Raw genomic sequence first — 22,685 nt, 5'->3', positions numbered from 1 at the left:
AACTACTTTGATACCAGCATGTTACTGTCCTATGAACTCAGAGTATTGTAGAATTCTTTGTACAAGACCAATTTTTGAAATTTGAGACACGAACTTTAAGAAGTCTGGTATTACAGAATCAAAATGCAGTTATCAGCCTAGATTTACAGTTTTAAGATAACTAAGAGCTTCAAATATATACTTCAGGAAGCTTTTTTTTCTTCCTCGATATCTTAAGTATTAACAACCGTCTGAATATGGATGCATCTTTTAAAAGCCCAGTATTAAAAATAACAGTACACAGCTAGTGAAGTAATTTTATCATATATTCTGCAAAAAAAATAATTACACTCTCCTTCCAGATTTGTTTGACCATACTTGTATTTTCAAAAAATCAAAAAGCTATGCTAAGAACGATTCTGCAAATTAATCCTCAAGGCAAATCAAAGAACAGCAAAAAACACCATTTCATTTTTGACTTATTTTATTTTATCAAGATAACAGCTAACACAGAGTTAACAACGCTGAACACGCTGTTCATCATGCAAGAAGTATATTTAATTTTAATCCTCTTCTAACTACTGCTACTCAGAGACAGTATGGGATTTTTGTATTTGCAGGTTAGAGCATTTATTAACTCAAGCCTTGTCTCAAGCATGGCGCAATCAGAACGTTCTGAACAGCTGGTTAGGAAGATAGCCAAGATGCAGGAAAGATGTCTGAGCCTCCTTTTCAAGGGCAGCCAACTCTTGTACTGTAGGTGCCAGAATATCCACATGGCCTTTATACAGTCCACCTGCCAAAAGAGACCCAGTCTAAATGATGTGTTCAAAGCCATTTTTCAGTAGAACTAATAATGCGCAACCACAGACGTTCACTCAGAAAGTTAAATTAACTTTGTTAACCTGTTAAAAAAAGACACAAGCGAAAAACCACAGGCATACACGTGCTTCGGTCACTTGCAACCCACAGACTGCATGTAACAAATGCAGAATACAGCAAGAACTAGCAGGTTTTTTAAGATTATCATTCTGTAGTTACACCGAAGTCAACCAAGAAATCGAGCATTGCTTAGCAAAGTAACTCAAGAGTAGCCCATTGCTTACCACCCAGAGCTCTTTTCTGCCCATATGTAACTTTCCCATCAAAATCATCTACTGGTACTTTTATGTCTGGTTCAACTTGGGCAATAGTGCAGTTTAAGTGTTCTTCAATCTCTCCCAGCAACTGAAAACAAACAAAAAAAGTCTTAAAGTACTCTTAAGGTCCAAGACTTTAGTCAGACAAGCGTTCTGAACAGTCACATTCAAGTAGTTTCAACAAGAACTGTACATAGAAAACAATTTGGTCACAGACACCAAAGACTAACACGTTTTTTGCTCAAATGGACTATAGAAGTTCATTTCCAATCTCAGTATGTTTCACTCTATCTAGAAGCCTTCATTTCACCTACTACCCTACTCACATGAGTGGGGCTACTTTACTATAATAAAGAGCTCACAGTCCAACCTTCTTTTACCACAGATGATATATCATTCACCCTTCTTTAATGCAGAAAGAAGAGAAGCACTGCGAATTCAACAAGCATTCATACTTGGTATGTAAGTGCTTTTTCATTGGGATTTAAGTGACACACTATTTCCAGGTTAGAGGAACAACAGTTTTAAATAACTTACAATTTTGCAACAAACCATCTACACAAAAATGTGTAACCAACAACTTGGAACTCTTAACAGCACTTGTTTAGGAAGACTACAGAGAAGCTGAAAATAAGACTCCAACAGAATTAGCTGGGAATGTTAAAGTAAGCTTTTTATAATTAAAGAAATTACTTATAGATCCCATGGTCTTTTAGAGGAATTAGAACATTCTGGTTAAGCAAAACGTTTACCTGCATCTCATTGTACCATATGGTACAACCTCCTTCTTCCTTCAATCTAGTGTTATAACAGCCTTTTCCACGACTACTGCATACATGGTACCAAACCTAGAAATAAAGGAAAAAAACTTCTAAACTTTGTGGAATAGTTTAGTACATTCATTTTGATTTATTATAGCATGAATAAGAATTCAGCTACTTATTTACATTTCCTTTCAATTAAACAAAAACGAACAAGCAGTTTTCCAATGCAGGATATTAAAAATCAGCTATCAGCTGTTTTGCCTTGGAGTATAATTACCTTTTCTTTCTCTTTTGCCACAAGGGAGATTGCCAAACCCATCCTGAAATATTAGGGGAGAAGGGAGAGAGAAAAAAAGAGTATTTCAATAATTATTGCCAACTTATGAAACAACAACAAAAATAATGAAGAAAACGTAGCAACTGCTCTGAACACATACATACCTCTCAGCTCTGCCTACTCTCCCAATTCGATGAACATAGTTCTGTTTCTCATCAGGAAGTGTGACATTGATAACTGTATAAGATACACACAATCCACAGAGAGTAAGATTTTTTTTAAAAATATAAGAGCTAAGGTCACAGACTAGACACCTAAAATAAACATCATTTTGATTGCTGCTATCCCTCTTCTTAGCACATACTTTATGCTCTATTACAGTAGTTACAGGTGTCATTATCTGCAATACCTACACTTATTCCACTATAAAACTGCTTTCTGCATGATTACTTTTTGACAAGAGTGGAAAAACAAACAAGAATCCCCAACAATGCAAAACATTGTCAGGTATTTGAGAAGGTATGGTGAGCAATCAAATTAAAAGTTGCCTAGTTCAAGTCTTTTAACATCTACAGCTTTTTAAAATGAAGCTGTTAGTCATATGTCTGTTTTAACTAGTTGACAGGACTGCAAATATATTGAAGCTGTATGCAATTCAATAGCTTAGTGCAGAAGTTGTGTTCTTACCATATGGAACACCATGAATATCGATTCCTCTAGCAGCAACATCTGTGCAGATCAAGAAACGGACATCTCCTCTCTGCGAAAACATAGTTGTAAAGAAGTCTTGTGCTAAATAAACCAAACAAAATCCCAGGCAATGAAACAGTAGTCCTTCGCATTTACTTCACCTTGAAGTGTCTCTATACGCTTAGGAACACTTCAAATAAAGCTCTTCCACAGTGTAACAAAGCTTTTTGAACAGGAATAGCTTCGTCAATTTACATCCTTATTTCCTTCCCCAACAGCATATGTCAAGTATAAATTAAGAAATGGCTTAATCAAAACAAAGCTGTCTAATATTTAAATATATATATTTTTTAATATTCAAGAACCAAAGACTTCAAAAAACCCAATGTAATCTGTTACAGAGCTTAAATTTCGGTTTTATTTAAAAGTAAGCCCACCTATCCTCTCAATGAAAACTCAAAGGTCATATTGACCAATAGTATAGATTTTCACCTACAGAAATTGTGTCTCAGAATAGGAAGTGGGTCACAGAGCATTGGAAGACAACTTAATTTAAACGGAGAACTAGCACCACAAATTAATATATGATTTCAGATATCATGAAGTGAGGGAAAAGCCTTCAATAATCTGCTGCATCACCTTAAATCTGTCGAGGTTTTGCTTTCTTTCTTGAGGTTTTCTGTCACCATGCAGACAGACACATGAGAACTGATGTCCCTTCCTATCAGGGCCTGAAAGAGTGGTTATGTATTAATAATATCATATATGAAGTTCTGACACGATGCCATATAAAATTGGAAAAAAGTACACTTCGTGGGCAAAAGTTTCAACTCACAGGAATTTCACTTAATTTATTACCAATTAACATAATCTTCTAATTACTGATACAGGCATTGGGAAAAAAACAAGACAAAGTTAAACAAACACCTTTCCTCTGCTATCCCCACAGGAGGTCTGTGCACACGTCTCCTCGCTCCTTCCTAGTCTAAGCTTTCCTTGTTTCTCCAAACATGTGTCTTCACCTTTCTCCTCACACATCCCCTTTGAGTGTCCCCATGTTTTCTCTCACATTTCTCCTTCACATCTCCTTATGTGTGTACTTTTGTACATACACATTTCTTTCTGTACCTCCTGCCCCTAGCAACTATCACGTTTTCTTACATCCATTTTAGAGCTACCATACGTTCATCTCATTGGTTCAAATTTTGGTGCATGATGGATTGTTTCCAGTCATTTCAGAGCTGTCTGGAACAGGTAAGGGCAGTTCATTACCTCCTCCTCCAATGGGCAACCCCTGCAGTTCCCTGCTATCAAAGCCTGACTTATGACAGTCAGTATGTCAAAAAACTTAAGCAAAGTTTTATTTGTGCTGAGTATCTGTGCTGTCTGAATATCAGTGACCTCTATCAGCCAATTTTGGCTTTGAAATCAACAGGAAAGTGAGCAGAATAAGGTTTTAATGAAAAATATTACCTCCGCCCTGTTGGATGAAGTACTGCTCCATATTATCACAATCTATTTTAGTCCTGCAGAAAATAATGGCTTGGTCCATCTTGTGCTCTTTGATTGCCCGAACAGTGTACTCTCCTTTTAGAATTTTAATAGCCTCAGACCACATTTCTAAGTAAAAGTAAAGAAGTTATTTCACTAGAATTGTTTAAAAACGTGAAGTCTTTGAACAACATACACTTAAAAGTTTTCTCTAGCCTTTCAATAGACAGTTAAACATTTATTAGCAGAGCAAGTGAGCTAGACTTTCAGTTTTTACTTCTCCCTGCCATGCTCCCCTGCTCCAAGGTAATATAATACAGAAAGAACAAAACTACTCAGGAGTTTCGGGTTACTTATACACATCAACAAACACTTGTTGTTTACATACCCACAAAATATACATTCAAGTCTTTTTCTCTCCCCCCCTAATTACAGAAACACATTTCTCTTCACAACTACTAAAACGTATCAATAAAAATTTGGAGGAACAGGACTCAAGGGCAGTATCTACTATAATTTAGCTTTACTTCATAACATTTACAAAGCATTATTTCACAAGCTATTACTTAACTAGTGTTGATGATTACCTGGAGTGTTAGCGCCAGGTCGTGTATTGTCTTTTGCATGTACTTCATCAGTCTAGGCAAAAATCAAACAAATAACCTCTCAAGTCAGTAGTCCATACTTCACAGAGGAAATACTTAACTCTATTAACTTAAAATTAGCAAAAAATTAAATAAAGTTTAAAAGTAATCTTAGCATTCTGTTCTTGCATCAGACAAGTTAATCTACTTTTAGCTAAAGAAAAGTCTTGAGCTAAGTACACAAAATTTGTTCATAAAAAAGGACAATAAAATTATATACATAGCCACTGGATAGAAATCACCTCTGAACAAAGTGATGAATAAAAAAAAACCCCAACAAACCAACAACCAACCACCAAACCTGGAAACAAAGTTCTTTAAATATGGCTAAATCATACACACACAGTTGTTCCTTATCTTTTCCATATGCTAGGCTGAATCAGATATAAGCCTAAACCCAAGAGAAATAATTCCATGCTAAGATTTAATGAAAAGGCTCTAATGGACCTTACAAAGAGAGGTTCCAGAGGTAATCAGGGGTTAATAAAACCTACTGATTGTAACTGCATAAGAGTTGCTGAGAATGAAATACAGTCCTAGGTTACTTAGAACTCGAAAACTAAAGACTTCAACAACAAACACCACCACCTCACATGAACAGATGTCAGGTTAATATAGAATTTAAACTAGAGTCTCAAATGCAGTCTGAGATGAAATCCATTCCTCTAAAAATTGCTCATCTCACACAGGTTAGAGACAAAACTACTTTACAGAATGATCTGTGCTTGAAGGTTTATTTCCTCCTGATCAATCAGAAAAGACAAGTACTAACTACAGTTAGGCCACAGACCGTTAGCTGTGAAATGAGTAAAAAAGCAGTGCAGTGCCACTGGTCTCTAGTATAAACCAGAAAGTTACTCTATCAAGATCTTTCTCAATCATGTTGGTAAGACTAAGCTGTGCAGAAACATAGAACAGTGTTACAACATCACCAATATCATGACGCTGACTACCACAGAACAAACCATTTAAGATACACTAAGCTGTTTCAATAGCTGGTAAAGATCCTACAACATTAGGCCCCAATTCTCAAGGTTAAATAAGTAAACATAAACAATTAACCTTAATTCTCACTGATAGACCACTTACTCTGATGTGATTCTTGCCGAGCCTTTCCCAGAGTTTGTCAGCTTTTGGATTTACAGGCACAACTACATGGTGTACAGTTTCAGGGACGGAATCTTCTCCTTTCAAATCAACCCAGGTGGGAAAATGCATGATCTTTTCAGATAGTTTTTTCACATCAAAAGAATGTAGTGTTGCAGAGCACACAATCACCTGAGAAGAAAAAAGCCACATAGATACCATTGAAAATCAGATTGTCCTAGCAAAAAAGGTCAGAGCAGAACTGGAAGAACGTTATATAGTTGAATAGCATAAAGTAGCACAGCAGGAGGAGTCTCTGACTGGCTTTTCTCATCACTGAAACCACTACCCAGCTGATGAGAGTCAAGACACAAGCTAAGTAACTTAACTATTCTCTTACAAAACCCCAATCATTTAAGAGGAAGAAAGCATAATTACTGAGAACTGATGAATAAAGATTATCAGAGTATTAGAAATCACAATGCATGTAGTCCTTCATTTTTCAGATATGTTTATTTCTAACTCAAATACTGCTAAGCCCTGGGCTTCAAGATCTAGGATCCTAAAACACACATATTCACAGGCAATTACTGAATCCAATGAACAAGTGTTAGTTTTGGACAAAAGGTATAAAAAACACTACTTCAAAGAAGCATACTCCATGCCGTGTAACAGTCAACAATTGAAAGCAGTGCAGTGCACACCACACAAAAAACTCAAAATAAACAAACACCAAAACCACCACAAAAAAACCCCACAAACCAGGAACAAATTTTATACCTGAAGTCTCTTTCCATCTGAAGTTATCTGAGGAATTTGACTGTGGATCCTGTTTATGAAATCCGAATAACCTTGGAGGAGAAGGCCATCCTACATGGGAATAAGAGAAAAGAAAGCAAGCTGCAATTTTTATTTCTCACTTCTCTGTCTATACACTTGAGTTAAATAAGGAATACACTTGTAGTCTCGGAAGTTCTCTCTTTTAATTAGCTGGACAGGTCGATGCCTGGCTGGGATACTATTACTAAGGAGGAAAAAAAGTAAAAATGTGGAGTATTTACAAGTACAGCTGCTGTGCTTCACAAGAAATTGAATATCTGTCTCAGCAGCTTCTCCCAGCTAATTCCTTAAGGCATTCCATCTTTGTGAATATTCAGTTATACTCTAACAGATCGGGGAGGAGTACTAATTTCACAGTATATTGACTAAAACATTCATTGGCTTCAAGACTTGCTGGGTAATCAAAAATGCTTCTCTCTTCTTCGGCCTTTCCAGTTCCCTGTATGCTGACAGGGATGGAATTCACTACCTTGTAAATACAGCCTGAAATATATTTCTCTATCAGAAAAAATCCAGATAGCTTTACCAGAGAGGCTACAAGGAGGAAAAAAAACCCCAACACGTTACTACAGTTACAAACAACAAGATTAACCTATAACAGCCTACAGCTAGCCAACCGTTGTCTCACTGAAGTACCAAATGCAATATAACAATAATGTTTCACTGACTCTTTTAGTAAGTGCCAAATTGCATATAAGAACAGAACTTAAGTATCACTTAGTTCTCTACGTACAGCTTCATCCAGAACCAGGAATCTAACTTGAGATAAATTAAGCTTTCCCGTTGAGACCAGGTCATCCAGTCTTCCAGGAGTTCCAACGACAATATCCACCTATGAAATACGTAAGAGTATGAATCGGTCCCATAACTAGAGTCATTACCAGCTTTGTCTAAATTTAAAATTATGAGACAATTACTAGTGTGATGCCCTGTTTTCTATTCATATCATGGGATTCTGGAGTTGGAGGAATCTCTTGACATCTGGTCTCCACTCCCACCATCACATGCAAATCAAAGACACTTTCCAATTTGCTTTAGGTAGTCGCCCAATAAAATTTTCAGTATCTTCAACGAGACAGATCCCAGAACCTCTCTGGGCAACCTGCATTTCAGTTCTACAGCCATTTCATTAGCAGAATCTGCCTTAAGCAGATTTCCCTTTCTTTGGGAAACATTGTGCCCCTGCTCCCTTCTCCCCCACCCCCACTGCACTTCTTAAGCTGTGTAACTTTGTTATCTCAAGCCAACAAACAGATTTGTTCTTCAACAGGGATAAAATAAATTCAACTTTTCTCACTGTGGAAGTATACAATCAAGTCTATCAACTATAGAAATAACTTAAGAATTTGCCAGATGGAAGGGTTCACCATCATGAATTCACAAGAAAGTCTACCAATCTTCCAGTTCAAGCCTGCTTTGGAGAAAAATTCTATTTTGGCAGCCGGAATCACTGAAGAACTTATCAATAGTGATGTGGTCACACTTTCAAAAGTGAGTCTTAAATAAAAAAAATGACTATGCTATCCCTATAATATGACTGAATTGATTGCACATCCCACGCTGCTGAAGCTAGACCAGCTCCTTGTACGTAGGAGTGGTTTGTGGTGTAGGTTGACCCTGATAATTTCAGACCAGTTTTACTCATATAAACATGAAACAGAAGTTAAGAGGAAAACTGTCTCCGTCTTGTTAGTTAACGACAAATGGTAAAAACTACACCTTTACGTTAAAATTTTCAGAAGTGCTCAGGCTTCAACAGAATTTGCATTTGTATTAACAATTGCCATGGAAGTAAAGCAACAAATGCTATATCAGTGCAACGTGTGTTTGCTATCAACTGCACAATTTCTTTTTATCAGGTTTACAGGAGTTAGAAGAAATGCCATTGTTATTCTTGCCCTGGTTTCAGCTGGAATAGAGTTAGTTGTTCTTAGGATTTAGTCCTTAGACTTAGGATTGAGGGCCAAACTGGGCCAATGAAGTATTCCGTATCAAGAAGCGTCATGTCCAGTATAAAAATGAGGGTTAACTGGAAAAGAAGGGCCTTAGCTTTTCCAGCGCTCTCACTCTGAGTGCTATCTTGCTCTCGCTCATCTGGGATTGCAGTGTCAGGACTTATCTGTTTAATGATCATTAGTCTGAGACAAGATGGGCCTTGGCCAAGGGGTGGCGAGCAATTACACTGCGCATCACTTGTTTGTGTATATTATTATTATTATACATATGTATATATTCATATATTAGTAGTAGTAGGATTAAATTGTTCTTATCTCAACACACAGGTCTCTTTCCCTTTTCCCCTTTAATTCTCTTCCCCATCCCCTGGGGGTGGAGGAGGGTGAGTGAGTGGCTGTGTGGAGTTTAGTTGCCAGCTGGCCTAAACCACAACAATTCTCTAGCAACATCATGAGTTATTCAGAAACCAAACTATTACATCATATGAACAAAAATACAACTTACTCCTTGTTCCAGTACAGAGAGTTGATCTCTTGCAGCAACCCCACCAATAATCAACAGTTCCCTAAAATTATATCAACATATTTTGACATTTGCTAATTTATTATATTCAGAAGAGGTATTAAACATCTGGGCAAAGATTGATTCTTTTATTAGGAGTTGATGATTAACAGCTCTAAACAGTAATTTTAAAAATAAAACACTAGGAAAACAATAATTTTAAAATCGGTCCTCTAATAGTGTATTGTATTCTATTTCAAGAAGTGAAAGTTTCGTTACTGAATTGTATTTGAATTTGATTACATCATTGCTGTTGTATTAAACACCAATTAATCTTAAAAGAGAATATAACCCTTCAAAATCTCAAACATAAGTTTGGTAAGTTTCGTGTGTTCTTGAAAGCTAGAAATACAAATAACAGTAAACTAAATGAATCTTACATCATAGCTTGCCTCTCCCCATTGCTACTCCTCTTCAATTCTAGTAAAAGCACTCTTGTAAATTGACTGCAGTTTAGAACATGGAGACACTTGTTTGAGTTTTACAAGCACAGTCAAAAGAGAAACAACTTTAGACCAAAGCAGCTTGTAGACAATTCATTTTTCAGAATTGCATCTCCATGCTAATGGCTGCAACATTTGTCCTGTGAGCACGCTAATGTAAACAGAGCAGACCTTGTACATAAGTGTTTGCTGGAGATGAAAAACAAACCAAATGAGGGCAGGGGGAAATGAGGGGCACAGGAATATGCTCAGAAAAGAAGGGCAGTAAGCAGATGCGCTTTGATTAAACAGCATTAAGTATCATACACTTTTGGTAATCTGAATAAAAAAACAAATTGATTTGTCATACTACAAAGAAGTAGTCCATAGAAAAGACAGAAAAAACCCCAACCCGAACTGGTCTGACTGTAGCTGAAAAGTCGGAAGGTCAGTTGACAGCCAATACTACTGAGGCTATTATTAGCAGCACTGCAGACTAAAGTCCACTTAGCTACAAAGTGGAACACTCTCCATCTCCCCACAAAGTCATGTTCACAGACAATACCATAAACACACTTACAACAGATGCACAGTTACCTTAATTTGGGATTGTCGACATATTTTTTGAACTGCTTCACGTTGTTCAAAGTTTGTTCTGCCAGCTCTCTTGACGGTTCTACAATCAATGCTTTTGGAGCATTTGGAAGGTTCTGTGTTTGAACCACTTGTGCATTTCCTAAGTGAAAAAATATACCATTAAGACAAACTACATTCCTATCCCAGAATTTTTCACTGGAAACGAGCTTGGATTTTCTAGTAATAATCTAAAACCTCACGATTCTAAATGCTCCATTAAAAGGTGAAGTTATTGCTCACCCTATTATGAATAACTTCAGTTAATATTCAGAGATTACAAGGCAATCTTGCTATGACACTGGGTATACTGGCCATGCAATGCACTTAATTTTATCGCAGAGTTTAAACACACACACTTATTTTTAAGATAACACTGTTGATTAACTTAGATGACCTTCTCTTTTTATCTGATGCACTTCTAAATTCAAAATGTTAGACTATTTGTGGTTTAAGATGAAGAAAACTTGGAATACTTTAAAAGATCACTGCAAGACCTTGAACACAGCAGTAATGAAGCAATTAAAGTGATCAAGATATGCTCTAACGCAATGTGAATATAGAACTGAGAGAAGTTTAAAAATCTAACCTACCCGAGTGCTGTGATTTCACAACGCTGCCATCAGGAGCCTTGCAAAGACCAATATAGCCATCTTTTGGTGGAAACTTGAAATCTTCTTCACCAAAATTGAATTTCAACTCAGCATTCTAGATTTCAACAAAGTTGTGTCATACACACAGATACAAGAGATCATGTAAAATGAGAAACAATTCCAAAATTAATTTCCCCATGAGAAACCAGATGGATGAGGAGGCGAAGGTGGTGTTTTCTCCCACCTTACAAATTCCCCTTTCCTAAGTAGACTAAAACATGCCAGACGTTTTATGTGTAGTTCTAGCTCTTAAAATTCTTTTCTTCTACATCAAAACATTCCTACATTTACAGATACACGGAAACCTTTTTTTAACTTTTATGTTCAATTCATTTTCAATGACAATCCACAATTTGAAAAAAATAATCAAAAACCAACTACATTTTTTGGGGACTTGTACATTTCTCTGACCACCTTTACTTGGTAACAGATCATCCCAGAGATACTAACTCCAGAAAGACATTTACTACACTACTACAGTGTTAGAGTTGAGAATAAATGAACAGGAATTTCAGTACTTTCAAGTTATTTTCTTACATCTGTTCAATTATATTATATTGAAGTTCAATACTGGAAAGATAACACTGGTATTAGGAATCAGCTATCCATGCCATTTTACCCTTATATGCAAGTTTAAGTATTTAAATTTGAATTTAAACATTTGACATTTAACTTGAATGGTACTTGTCAAAGCGAACACACTGTGGTGACCACTCCAGTGGTGAAATACTAGTAGACCAAAGGAAACAGAGCGTACAAGCACAGTTACAGTAATTGTAGATGGCTATGCAAAGTATACTTAAGTAGTTAGTTACCAAAACTGGAACTATTTTCGTGATCTTACACATGTGACACTCCTAAGTTACCTTCAGCACACAAGCTGCAAAAAGCGCTTGGTTCCTTATGTGTGGTGGGATTTCAAATGCAAGGCCAAGGTCCTTCCCTGAAAGTACAGTTAGTTCAGTCAGACTCCACATGTGGGCGTATTCCTCTCCCTGCTCCTCCTCCAATACAAGCATCCCAATAAAATTCCAAAAGAGGAAGTGAATGAAACTTACCATTTTTGGAAAATTTTATTTGTCCTTTATCTATGTCTAGATAACATCCAATTGTATCATGCATAGTGAATTCCTATAATAAAAAGCAGTTTGTGAAGCTGAGGTTTTAGTGTTCAGTGTATTAAGAAAATTTAGTTCTTACATTCTGTCAACTTTTACAGTTTTCCCACTTCTCCCTACTAAATGCTCATTTTTGAGAGAAGTAAGTTCAGTTTATTCTAATAATACTGCTGTAAATAGTATGCATATATTCATGCGATTACAAATCTTCAGTAAACTGCCCAATTTATCTTAGATATGTAAACACTTATTGTTGCTTTAAATTTACTTTAAAATAAACACTTTGACAATGGTAAATTTAAGTCATTTACCTGGAAGTATTCTGCATTATGGAAAAGCGCACTAATCATGGACTTATTGGCCAATGTAAATCTAAGCTTAGAGCACCAAACACAGTAACAAAAATCTATATTTTTGACTACATAAAAAGACTAATTCTTCCAGAAGGTACTATATGCATGTTATGTATACTTAAGTATTTCCTTTAAATATCTTGAAATTTGTTCATTGTAAAGATGTTCAATAAAATCTCTGTATTATAAAGTGCTTCTAATTCAACAGCTCAGAAGTCACTACTATAAAAAAGCTACAATACAATAGTCATAAAAGTTGCAAGTTTCATGGCATCGAGAGTTCATTAATACCACAAAGAGACTTCAGTTTCTGTTCTATTATTCATTTTTACTTAAATTATGCTTAAGCATCTGAACTCAACTGGCACACTACACAAAACCCACCACAGATATTCCTGGCAGACATTTTCTGAACTGTGCATTAAGGTAACAGCTCTAATGGCAAACTCAACCTAATAGCCAGAAATAGAGCATGACTAACTGCATGTCAAGACACATGCTCAAATGCTAATAACATATGAAGAGTTGTGTGATTACTTCTACTTTAACTACTAGCAAACAGGATACGATGCCCTCACTTAAGACATTCACGAAGGTGTACAAACAGGTTGGTGGTGTTCAAGTTAAGACTGAAATAAGTCAGAAATAAATCCAAGAGATCAGTTAACCTCCAACCTGTAACACACAGAGAAGGTTTACCTTCTAAATAAGAGTCAATATATTTGCAGTCTAGCCACCATCATAAACTTCAAGCTGATAACTGCTTTCATTAAATCTGTTAATATGCTTTTATCCAAAAATGCTTAAATTTTTCATGGTACTTTTGCCTAGTTAACTTCCTTTAAAAGTTGGCACTTTTACAAAAGATAGTTGATCATTACAGGGCAGAATCAACATGTGAAACTTTTAATCTACCAGTAAGGAATTCAAGCTTACCTCACCGTAGCTGTCAAATTGCTTGTTGTGAGATTTCTTACCAGTGCCACCGAAGCCAAAGCCAAATTTATCAGTGCCTGAAGATAAGACAAAGTATAGGTTTTTCTCTTCTGGTTAACAAGTTATCTTTTTCCCCTCTTTGTATCAGCAATTGAAACCTCTAACACTACCATGCAAAAAAAAAAAAAAAATAGACAGTGCTAACTAAAGACTTCTAGCTTTGATATATGTGAAACTAGTATTTTTGTGCCAGCACATTTATTGATTTTACTAGTCTCTAGTCATCTTAATTAAAAAATTGAAATAAAAGGGAAAAAGTCACAATAGGAAAAAAAATTTTCATGACCTAAGCAGAATTCCTCTTCCAGGAAAAACAAAACTTGTACAAAAAGGTTTAAACTCCCCTATATCACTATCCTTCCCAAGAAGCCCATGCTTTGCAAGACTAGAACAAGACTCCAGTCATTCCATGCGACTATGAAAACTGTCTATAAGATTGTTCTGTTGAAGGAAACTCACCCAAATCTAGTGAAGCCTGCATAGTTGACCAACCAACTCTGCACAAGCCTTGGTCATGACAGGAAACTTCATAGTAGTATTTCCCTTTAAAAGAAAAAGAAAGGATCAAAAACAACACCTAAATTTCAATTTTATCAAGGTGGTTCAGTTTGGCTACTTCCAAGACCATACAATTCTAACGTTTCGACCCCTGTTGAAAGTGTCCTAAAATCATCTATTGTGTTAGTGTGAAAAGGTTCTGTAGGTATCTATGTATGTAATGAAGAAACAGATTATTGGAGAACAGCAGGCAAAAGAGAGAAAAAGTAGATGCTAAGAGGTAGTGTGTGAAAGCCTCCAAAGGAGTGGTAAGCTGGAGAGACCAGTGGTTCTACTGAATCCAAAAGAACTGATACACTCAGAACACCAGGGGTCTGCCAAATCAATGTAAGACCACAAGTATGCACTAGCATCGAAAACTGGTTGTGTAACTTGAACCATGTCCAACTGCCTGCTACATACAGACAGACTAAAAGATTATCTGCACATCTGATGAAACAAGATTGAGGGTTTTTCTGAACACCCACTCAGAACCACTGGAGTATCACAATGACTCTGCTTCCAAGTAAAGAGTTGGAGTTGGCCCCTCAACTGTTGCTCCAACCTCGTAACCATGAAATGCGTGCACACACGTGCCCGTGTGAAGTGTGCGAGGAAGCAACTGAAAGTACCGTCTGAGTAGCTATTTCCTATTAATAGCACCTTAATAAACTATGTTCTAATGAATATTAGTTATGATTCTCCAACTTCATCCCCTATCAGAGGAAAGGCAATTTACAACACAAGGAGAGCGGAACAGAGGTATTTGTCATTCCGAAGTCTTGAGCTAGCAGTAAATTGAGTAATGGCACATTAGCTCAGATAGATAGTACGTCTGAAATGAAACCACCTACATCAACAATTGATGACAAGCAGACATTTCAGTTGAAACCTCTAGAAGAGTCTCCAAAATACGTAATTTTAGACCTACCTTTAGTCACACCTCTAGTTGCTCTGCATCCATGCCATTCTTTAACCTCTCTGCTTTGACAACACAAACCATCTGACCCAATTGCTGAAAATTACAAGACAGTTTTAGTTAAAGAAATTGCTTAACTGCTTTTAAAAGAAGTTTTCATGCAAGCTTTCTTCTAGTTTATTCTTTTTTTTCCACCAAGCGAACATTTTCAAGCAAAAATTTAAAGCAGCATTAGGACAACTCACCAAAAGCTGATCCTCTATCATATGGGTTCATCTGCCATTTATTGAGCACTAGGTTTGAAAGACAGCAACAGAAAAAGCATTAAACCAACCAGGAAAGCCTGAAAAACTCAAAATTACAAGTTCACATTGGCTCTAGAGTGTTTGGCTTAATTTTCTGGGGAGATAGCTTTGTTCCAATGCAATTCATACAAGGTCAAAATGAAGGCCTACAACTTGAAGGAGGGGCACAGATGCATAAGATAAAGGTATTCTATGAAAGTTTAGATTAATCTTTGCTCCCCTTAACAGAGTAAGTTACTCAAAAATACAACCAAAAACAATTAAGACACTTATAAAATAAGCAAGAGTTCCACACAACCACAATCAAGTTCAGCTAGGAAACATCCAAAACTACATTAAAAGCAATAAATTTGAAATGTATTTGCTATTTCTGTTCCAAGTTTCCATTAAGATATTTTTCAGGGTACCAGTTAATGCCATTACTGAAGAGCTAAAATATATGCATATATAGCACATAAAGTTTCTGACTTCATTTCTCAAACGCCCAACAATATGTTGCAATAAAGTCCAGAGGTCCCACAATATAAGGATTTTTTTGTAAAACTAGATGCTATTTCAATTAGGATTACTGAGTGTATTTACATTAAAAAAAAACAAAACTCCTTGAAACAACGTGAAGTTGACTGTACAGTCACCTCTGTAGCAGTAGTTATAATGAAGCTGAAAGATGCGAACTTGTGTAAAATTTTCAGAGTGTTTGTGCAGCTACTGTCATGTGAATCTCAATCTATAAATACCACAGACTGGACCCGGTTACTAGCTTTCAAGTTGGAAGCTTATTTAAATGGACATATAATAGATCCTGAAATACTGTGAGGATATTATCATGGTTACAATCCATTCTGCATCAGCAAGTTCTGGCCCTATGCATTTCCTGCTCAGTTCAATGTTTAATAGTTCAAATCTGCAGCAACTCAAGATGTTGTTATCGAGCTTCCAAATGTAGCTAGGCGCCGAGAGGAATGCAACAGCTTTATTCAGCACAGCAGAACTGAAAGGCACACTACAGTGCTACCCCAGTCACACGCAAAAAAAGTTTAAGCCTAGAAGAGCTTTCTGCTCAAGCTCACTTAAGAGGCCAAAATCAACTGTGTGGTGTCACTGCTAATGTCTCATCTATCCCTGCAATTGGATGATTTATTTTAACTCCTTTAAGCTGGACACTGCTACCATGTCACATCTTGCAAGGCATTAAACTAGTATGGCTTTCAGAAGAACACTGAAGTGTGTGGTGTGGATCAGCCAGCCTTAAACTGAAGACAACGAGCATTACTAAAAGACTGCAGTCAAACACACCCCAGTTCTTTCCATGACTCCACCAGTAAATTTATATTCACTGTTTTGTAAAATCTGAGGTGATGATACTCTGCTTTCATTATCCCAAGTCAAGGAAAAAACACCTATCTAATGTCAAGTTAGCTCAACTTTACTTCGGGAAGTAATGAATCAACATGAATTAACAGTGTTCCAAACTTGAGGAGTGCGACAGAAAAACTTACCTGCCCCACCGGTTTTGATAGTTGCTTTCCCTTTCTTGCCTTCCATCTGGTCCTTCAGTGTTTCATAAACAATCTGGATAACTGGAATGCTGAAAGCCTAAACCAGAAAGTTATTTTCATTCCACAATTTATACAGATGTTTCCAGATATACAGTCAGCCTGGGTTTCAGGTGCCAAGGCTAGAAACACTTTAAAACATGCCCGCCTAAATGTTTGTAACGCCTATTAATAATACTGCTTAAATACATACACAAACATATACACGTTCTCTCTGTATACACACATACATACAAACACACTCTCACCGCTTGTAGACTTTTACTTTCTGCTAATTAAAATTTGATTACTTACACCAGTTTTTCCACTTCCCGTTTCAGCAGCCTACAGGAAGAAAAATTTAAGAGTTTAACCAGAGTGCAACTCACACTGTAAGAGCTGTTCTACAGTTCTATTTTAATAAAGTATAAACTAAGCTTACTTTTACTTCTGCGTAATACAGAAGATCTTAGAGAGTAATGCCATCGCTTCACACAAATTAGATGTGAATACAAACACAGAAAACCTTTACAGTACTTCAAAAAAAGCAACAAACCAAAAGCTCTGAGAGTCCCCCAGATAAACTATTTATATATGTCTGATTTCTGGAGGCCCTACAGAAGATTACAGGAAGCGTTGCTCTGGTTATAGAACCAAGAACATACAGATCCACAAAAGACATGATGAACAAGGCATTCTGATCTGGTATCTTCAAGGTTATCAACACTGAAGCATTTGTTTAGGCAGTATCAGTCATGTTCCATGCAGATCTGTGTCAAGTATTTACAACAAAAAAGAGAGTAGATGAAATCATATAGCTCTCATTCATGTGTCAGTGCTGCCTGTCAAGTAGTCAAACAACAAAGCCTAAAAAGAATGAATCCCATCTGCAAGAACAGTTGGAAACACACCAGGAACTCAAAGAGGTTTTTAGCTGAAGAATATATTTTCTATAGGAAAGGATAAGATAATTAAGTCTTCTGGAAAGAAGGGAATTGACCACATAAACAATTAGAAGACACAGACTTTCTAGGAACAAGGCTATCCTGCATACATACCATAAGTACGTCACCACCTCCCAGGATCAGTGGGATGGATTCTGCTTGGATATCTGTAGGAAGACTACACAAAAGAACACATTAACACAAATCGATGTTACTGGTAGGAAAAAAAAAAAGGAATTTTGCTTATATAGGAGCTCACAAAAAACACTGTCATCTGCGAGACGCTAAATAGCAGGCAAATATTACTCTTCCTGGCTTGCAGCTAAGGAATTGAAAAGGATGCCATTTACAGGCAGAGCTTGGAATAGGAGGTGTACCTTGACAGGAAGTGACTAGTGGATGCACTGGACTCGGCTGCACCCTGACAAGAAGGCTACATCTCACATCACTATGCTAAATTATAAAAGAAACAGATTAATTATATATTCCCTGTTTTCCTTTGTCCACTTGAGTTTCACTTTTAAAGCCACTTACACACCCCTCATTTACAAGATTCCTATTCAAAGCTGGAAAAGAAAATAAAGATAACTAAATGTAACCAGAATTTTCAGACAATCACAGCTAATCAACACCATTCGTATGAGAAAAGAACTACAAACATTAAGATTGTCCATACTGACAACGTTCTGAACGACAATTCAAAACAAGCTCTGAAGTCAAATATTTTAGCCAAACAAGTAACTAATACCAGGAAGAATAACTTTTGCAGAGGACTGACACACAAATTCAGTCTGCAAAACATTTACTAAACTAGCATCAATTATGTGACAGCATTTCATCCAATAACGCCACAATACACAACAGACCAGAAGCACAGAGGCTTTTATCAAACATGACGCTGAAGTATAAGCCATCATGCTTTGTCTGTCCAAGCTTAAGTGTTACCACTGCAGTGAAAATTTGTGTTCTTCAGCCATTCACACTAAAAAGAAGTGCATGAGATGCAATGACAGTTAAAGAAAGGCACATATCTGCTTTGTTTTAATGTGACAGTAGAGGTATTTTAAGAAGTGTGTCATCTATCACTGAAAGGCAAATTAAATTTTGCCAGGCCCAAACACGTTCCTACTTACAGCCAGTCCATCTCCTCCACTGCTTGAGCTATCTCAGGCATAACACCCATTTCTGTAAAACAAGAAAAAAGGAGCAGTGTTATTTACCTCAACACAGCCCAAAACATTTCCAAGTGTCAACCCTTCTGACTAGAGACAAAAATAAAAAAACAACATTATTTTTGGCAACAGCACATGCAGCCTTGTCTATTGAACTCATGTGATAGATAAGAAACATTCTCCCCTGCCCACACACAGTTTTGACAGCTGTCCCCACTCACAGCAGAGTAGGTCAGGCACATACTAAGCATAGGGTCAGGTGCTGACATAGCAGCAAAGCAAACACACTGGGAACCGAGCACCAGTTCAAGGTTAAAGTACTTATCTTTGCACTTTAAGAAAACTGCCCATGCAAACAACAGGGGAGACTTTGTTAATCACAAATATCCTGACTCTCTCTCCAGTTGAGATGCAAACAATTTTCAAAAAAAGAAAATAACGTGTGCCATTTAAGGACTCAAAACTGAGATGCTTCTTTTCACTAAATCTCGCCTTACACATTTACAGCACATATATTAACTAGACAATGCTTTGATTTCCATACAGTTACTAATCACATCCAACTTCAAAAGGTTTTTTCCTTAGATATCCCTTCTGGCAAATCCATATCAAGGTCTGATGCTTGCACCTCAGACACAAGTTAAATAGGAAGGCACATAATAATGTTTGCATATTGATAATTAAATTCTCTCTATTTAAGAAAGAAAATAAAAAGAAATCTGCAACTATTCAAAAAAGGCAAGAGGAAAGCATATATCACACACAGGTACACACACAGAGAGCTAGGCTAACATATATAGATGTGTGCAACCAAAAATTATTCTTCCATTTGCTATAATACAAATGCTATAAGAAAACATGTTTTATTTGTAATGATTTCAGAAGGCTTTAATATTTTCAAGTGTTAGTCTGTATTCAAGTGTCAGTCTGTACTCCTACAAAATTAGACAATTTACATAAGCAAAAAGCTATTCCCATAGCAATAAAAATAGCTATTGATTGCAAATTATAGATAAGTCCCTATGTTATTCTTTCCATTTTTAATATACTTCCAGTTCACATAGTTTAATTTAATATACAGTACAAAGGTTTATTCAAACGATGGCAGTATGACATTTTTCTCTACTACAACCAAATTAATCCTGCTCTCTAGCATCTACACTCACCTCTAGATCAATGGAAGAGGCTTCAGCATTTTCCCTCATGATTAGATATAAAGAATTCGGTTAATTAAAAACCTCATATGCATTAAAACTTTACAGTACCCTAATGCTGACCGGTCACCTGTGTGTGCACATACGTGCCTGGGGGAGGGGGACACACACACACACAGAGTGACATTTACTCCTTCGGCAGCAAGTTTTTACATTACAGTTTACACACGTGTTTCAAACCATACTATGGAGCAGAGCTACTCCTATAAAAACCAGTTATTATCCACTGCAATACGCAGAGCGGTTACGACGAGCCTCCCATTACAGAGCCCAGTCAGCCTGAGGAATGAGTCGGGCTTTCAAGCAGCCCCGTTTGCCGGTCGCGTACACACCACATACGCACTAAACCCACCAAATCCATGTTGATAATCACTTCCGAAGGCTTACAAAAGCCCAAGCAGCCGGGAAAAGCACCTACATCCCCACAGGCATCTCGGCCCTTAACCATGCTACGTGGTAAGCCCCGCACCGCCGGGGCCCGCCGCCCGGGCAGGCCCGAGGAGCTGCGGACGGGGCCCGCCCGCCGCGGGCACACCGGGAGCCGCCGCCCCAACAAGGCGCCAGCAGGTCCAGAGGCGAGATACTCTCTCAGTGTTTTGCTGCCGGCGGCACAAGCAGGCACCCCCCCGGCCCGGCCCGGCCCAGCACCACGTACCCGAAAACGCCGCCATCTCCGCCGCCAACCACCACCACCCGCGGGACGCATGCGCTGCGCTCGTCCGCGGCTTTATGGCGCCGGGTCGGGGGCAGGAGCCGCCGTGCCCCGCGTTCCGGCCCCGGCGTGTCCGCCTCGGGCACGGCGACGCGGGAGCAGAGGTGGCCCTACGGCTACTACGCCAAGGGCAAAATCGAAGGAGGAATTGTTCTTGTTCTGTTTTCGGATTTTTAGGGTACGTTCAGGTCACCTGCTCACGAGTCTACCACTTTTTTGGAAGCCCGGCGTGTAGTGTTTTTTTTTTTTTTTGTCCTCCAAATCAAATCTCGGTTTTGTCCGTGGTGCGGGGCCTGGTAGCTGCAGCTTCACACAGGTAGTAAAGTCACAAAAACCTATCATCTACCTTACACTCGGAATATCTTATGTTTTAAACGCGAAGTGTGTGTTTACAAGGAGAATCAATCGGCTTTGTGTTTGCATACTGCACTGTCATCATTTCATTGGTGTAATTCACATTTGCATAGTTTTCTACAATAAATAGGTTTGGCAGAAAGTATTCTGAGTTTCATATGAACAAAAGAACCTTCACACACAGAAAACGTGCCAATTAATTTTTTTTCTACATATATTAATGGGGTTACATTCTTCTCCAGTTTTTACGGAAGTTTCCTCAAATTCAGCACAATCTTTTTCTAGGGTAACTTCTAGTGAAGTTAAAGGCAAGAATCTCTGAGGTGTCATTATAAATATAAAATTAGATCGCAAATGAAAAAAATGCAGCTTCTACAGTTACACCACTAATGAATGGTGTATTTGTCTGCTAAGTGGAAGGCGCAGTATAAAATATTACCTACTGTTTTCCATAGTGAAACACAACTTTAATCTTTTCTAAAGCAGTCCTCAGATACAGACACATCTGGTTCAAAGGCCAGATAAATGACAACATCTCTGACAGCATACTTCTCTTGACTACTGTGTTGCAATTTGAGTACTGGTTTTGTCCTGGAGGTTTGTTTCAAGACCTTTTTCAAAACACTCACTGAGCCCTACTGACTGTTAACTTACACTGTAGAAATCAGATGTTGTACAGAGGAAAATACAGCAGATATTTTATATCTTTAGTACCAGGCTGTTTGTATCATGATGGCTTCTTATATATTTAGTAATTCCTTTGGGAGTATCTGCTGTGCTTCCTTCCTTTCACTATTATTTGCTGTATCTGTCAGTTGTTATTTTACTTGCTTTTGGATAAACGACAAATCTAATAATTTTTAAAGACAGATACGAATAATCTACAGACTCAACCATGATTCTGAGAAAATATGTTTGTAAGCAGACCTCGATATCAATACATAGTGCTGCTTGTTTGTATGCAACCGAGAGTGTAATTTACTACAAATCTCCTGCAATTCTTTGAAACTTACGATGTTACACTATTTATCATTGCTTTACATTGTTAAATACAGCTAAAGAAATGTTATTAACTAAAGAGACAGCCAGAAAGCATTTTTTTCTCAGTAGTTGTTTCTTCCTGCAGCATTTCTAAAGTAACCCACGCAGCTTCCACGTTGTCCTCAATTCCTAGTTTCAGAATGTGATTTTCAGTTTAACCTCATTCCAGGCGGCACAGCTGCCTACAAGACTAAGAGCTACTAAATTCAAGCAGTGAGGGCTCCTCGCCCGTCCCCTTCGAGCTTCCCCCGGAGCAGGTGCCCTTTCAGGGCTCAGAGAAGAGAGGCGGCAGCGCCGAAGGGGTTAAGGGCCGCCCACTCCGCGGAGCTGCCGGGCGTCACTGGTTTGGC

General features: G+C 37.7%; 1 protein-coding gene across 3 annotated transcripts; it reads right to left on the bottom strand.

The window, feature by feature from the left end:
- Positions 1 to 450: 450 nt before the first annotated feature.
- DDX1 (DEAD-box helicase 1) lies at positions 451 to 20,934 on the bottom strand. Of its 3 annotated transcripts, XM_086631400.1 has the most exons (26): positions 20,884 to 20,934; positions 18,976 to 19,027; positions 17,957 to 18,020; positions 17,214 to 17,243; positions 16,863 to 16,959; positions 15,304 to 15,351; positions 15,071 to 15,154; positions 14,062 to 14,145; positions 13,543 to 13,619; positions 12,194 to 12,266; positions 12,002 to 12,078; positions 11,076 to 11,190; positions 10,447 to 10,585; positions 9,371 to 9,431; positions 7,644 to 7,742; positions 6,851 to 6,940; positions 6,074 to 6,262; positions 4,928 to 4,979; positions 4,323 to 4,469; positions 3,489 to 3,580; positions 2,847 to 2,919; positions 2,324 to 2,396; positions 2,160 to 2,202; positions 1,871 to 1,966; positions 1,086 to 1,206; positions 451 to 775 (listed from the first exon to the last, which is right to left on the bottom strand). In XM_086631400.1, the coding sequence occupies exons 1-26, from the start codon at positions 20,897 to 20,899 to the stop codon at positions 645 to 647; spliced, it is 2,223 nt and encodes a 740-aa protein (XP_086487526.1). In that variant the 5' UTR covers positions 20,900 to 20,934; the 3' UTR covers positions 451 to 644. The 3 variants fall into 3 exon arrangements, with proteins under 3 accessions (XP_086487526.1, XP_086487527.1, XP_009986501.1); XM_086631401.1 differs by lacking the exon at positions 15,304 to 15,351; XM_009988199.2 differs by lacking the exon at positions 20,884 to 20,934 and having other exon boundaries at positions 18,976 to 19,028.
- Between the last annotated feature and the right edge of the window lie 1,751 nt (positions 20,935 to 22,685).

Source organism: Tauraco erythrolophus, chromosome 2, assembly GCF_009769465.1.
Source record: "Tauraco erythrolophus isolate bTauEry1 chromosome 2, bTauEry1.pri, whole genome shotgun sequence".
Lineage (NCBI taxonomy): Eukaryota > Metazoa > Chordata > Aves > Musophagiformes > Musophagidae > Tauraco > Tauraco erythrolophus.
This window is presented reverse-complemented; position numbering and strand designations above follow the sequence as displayed.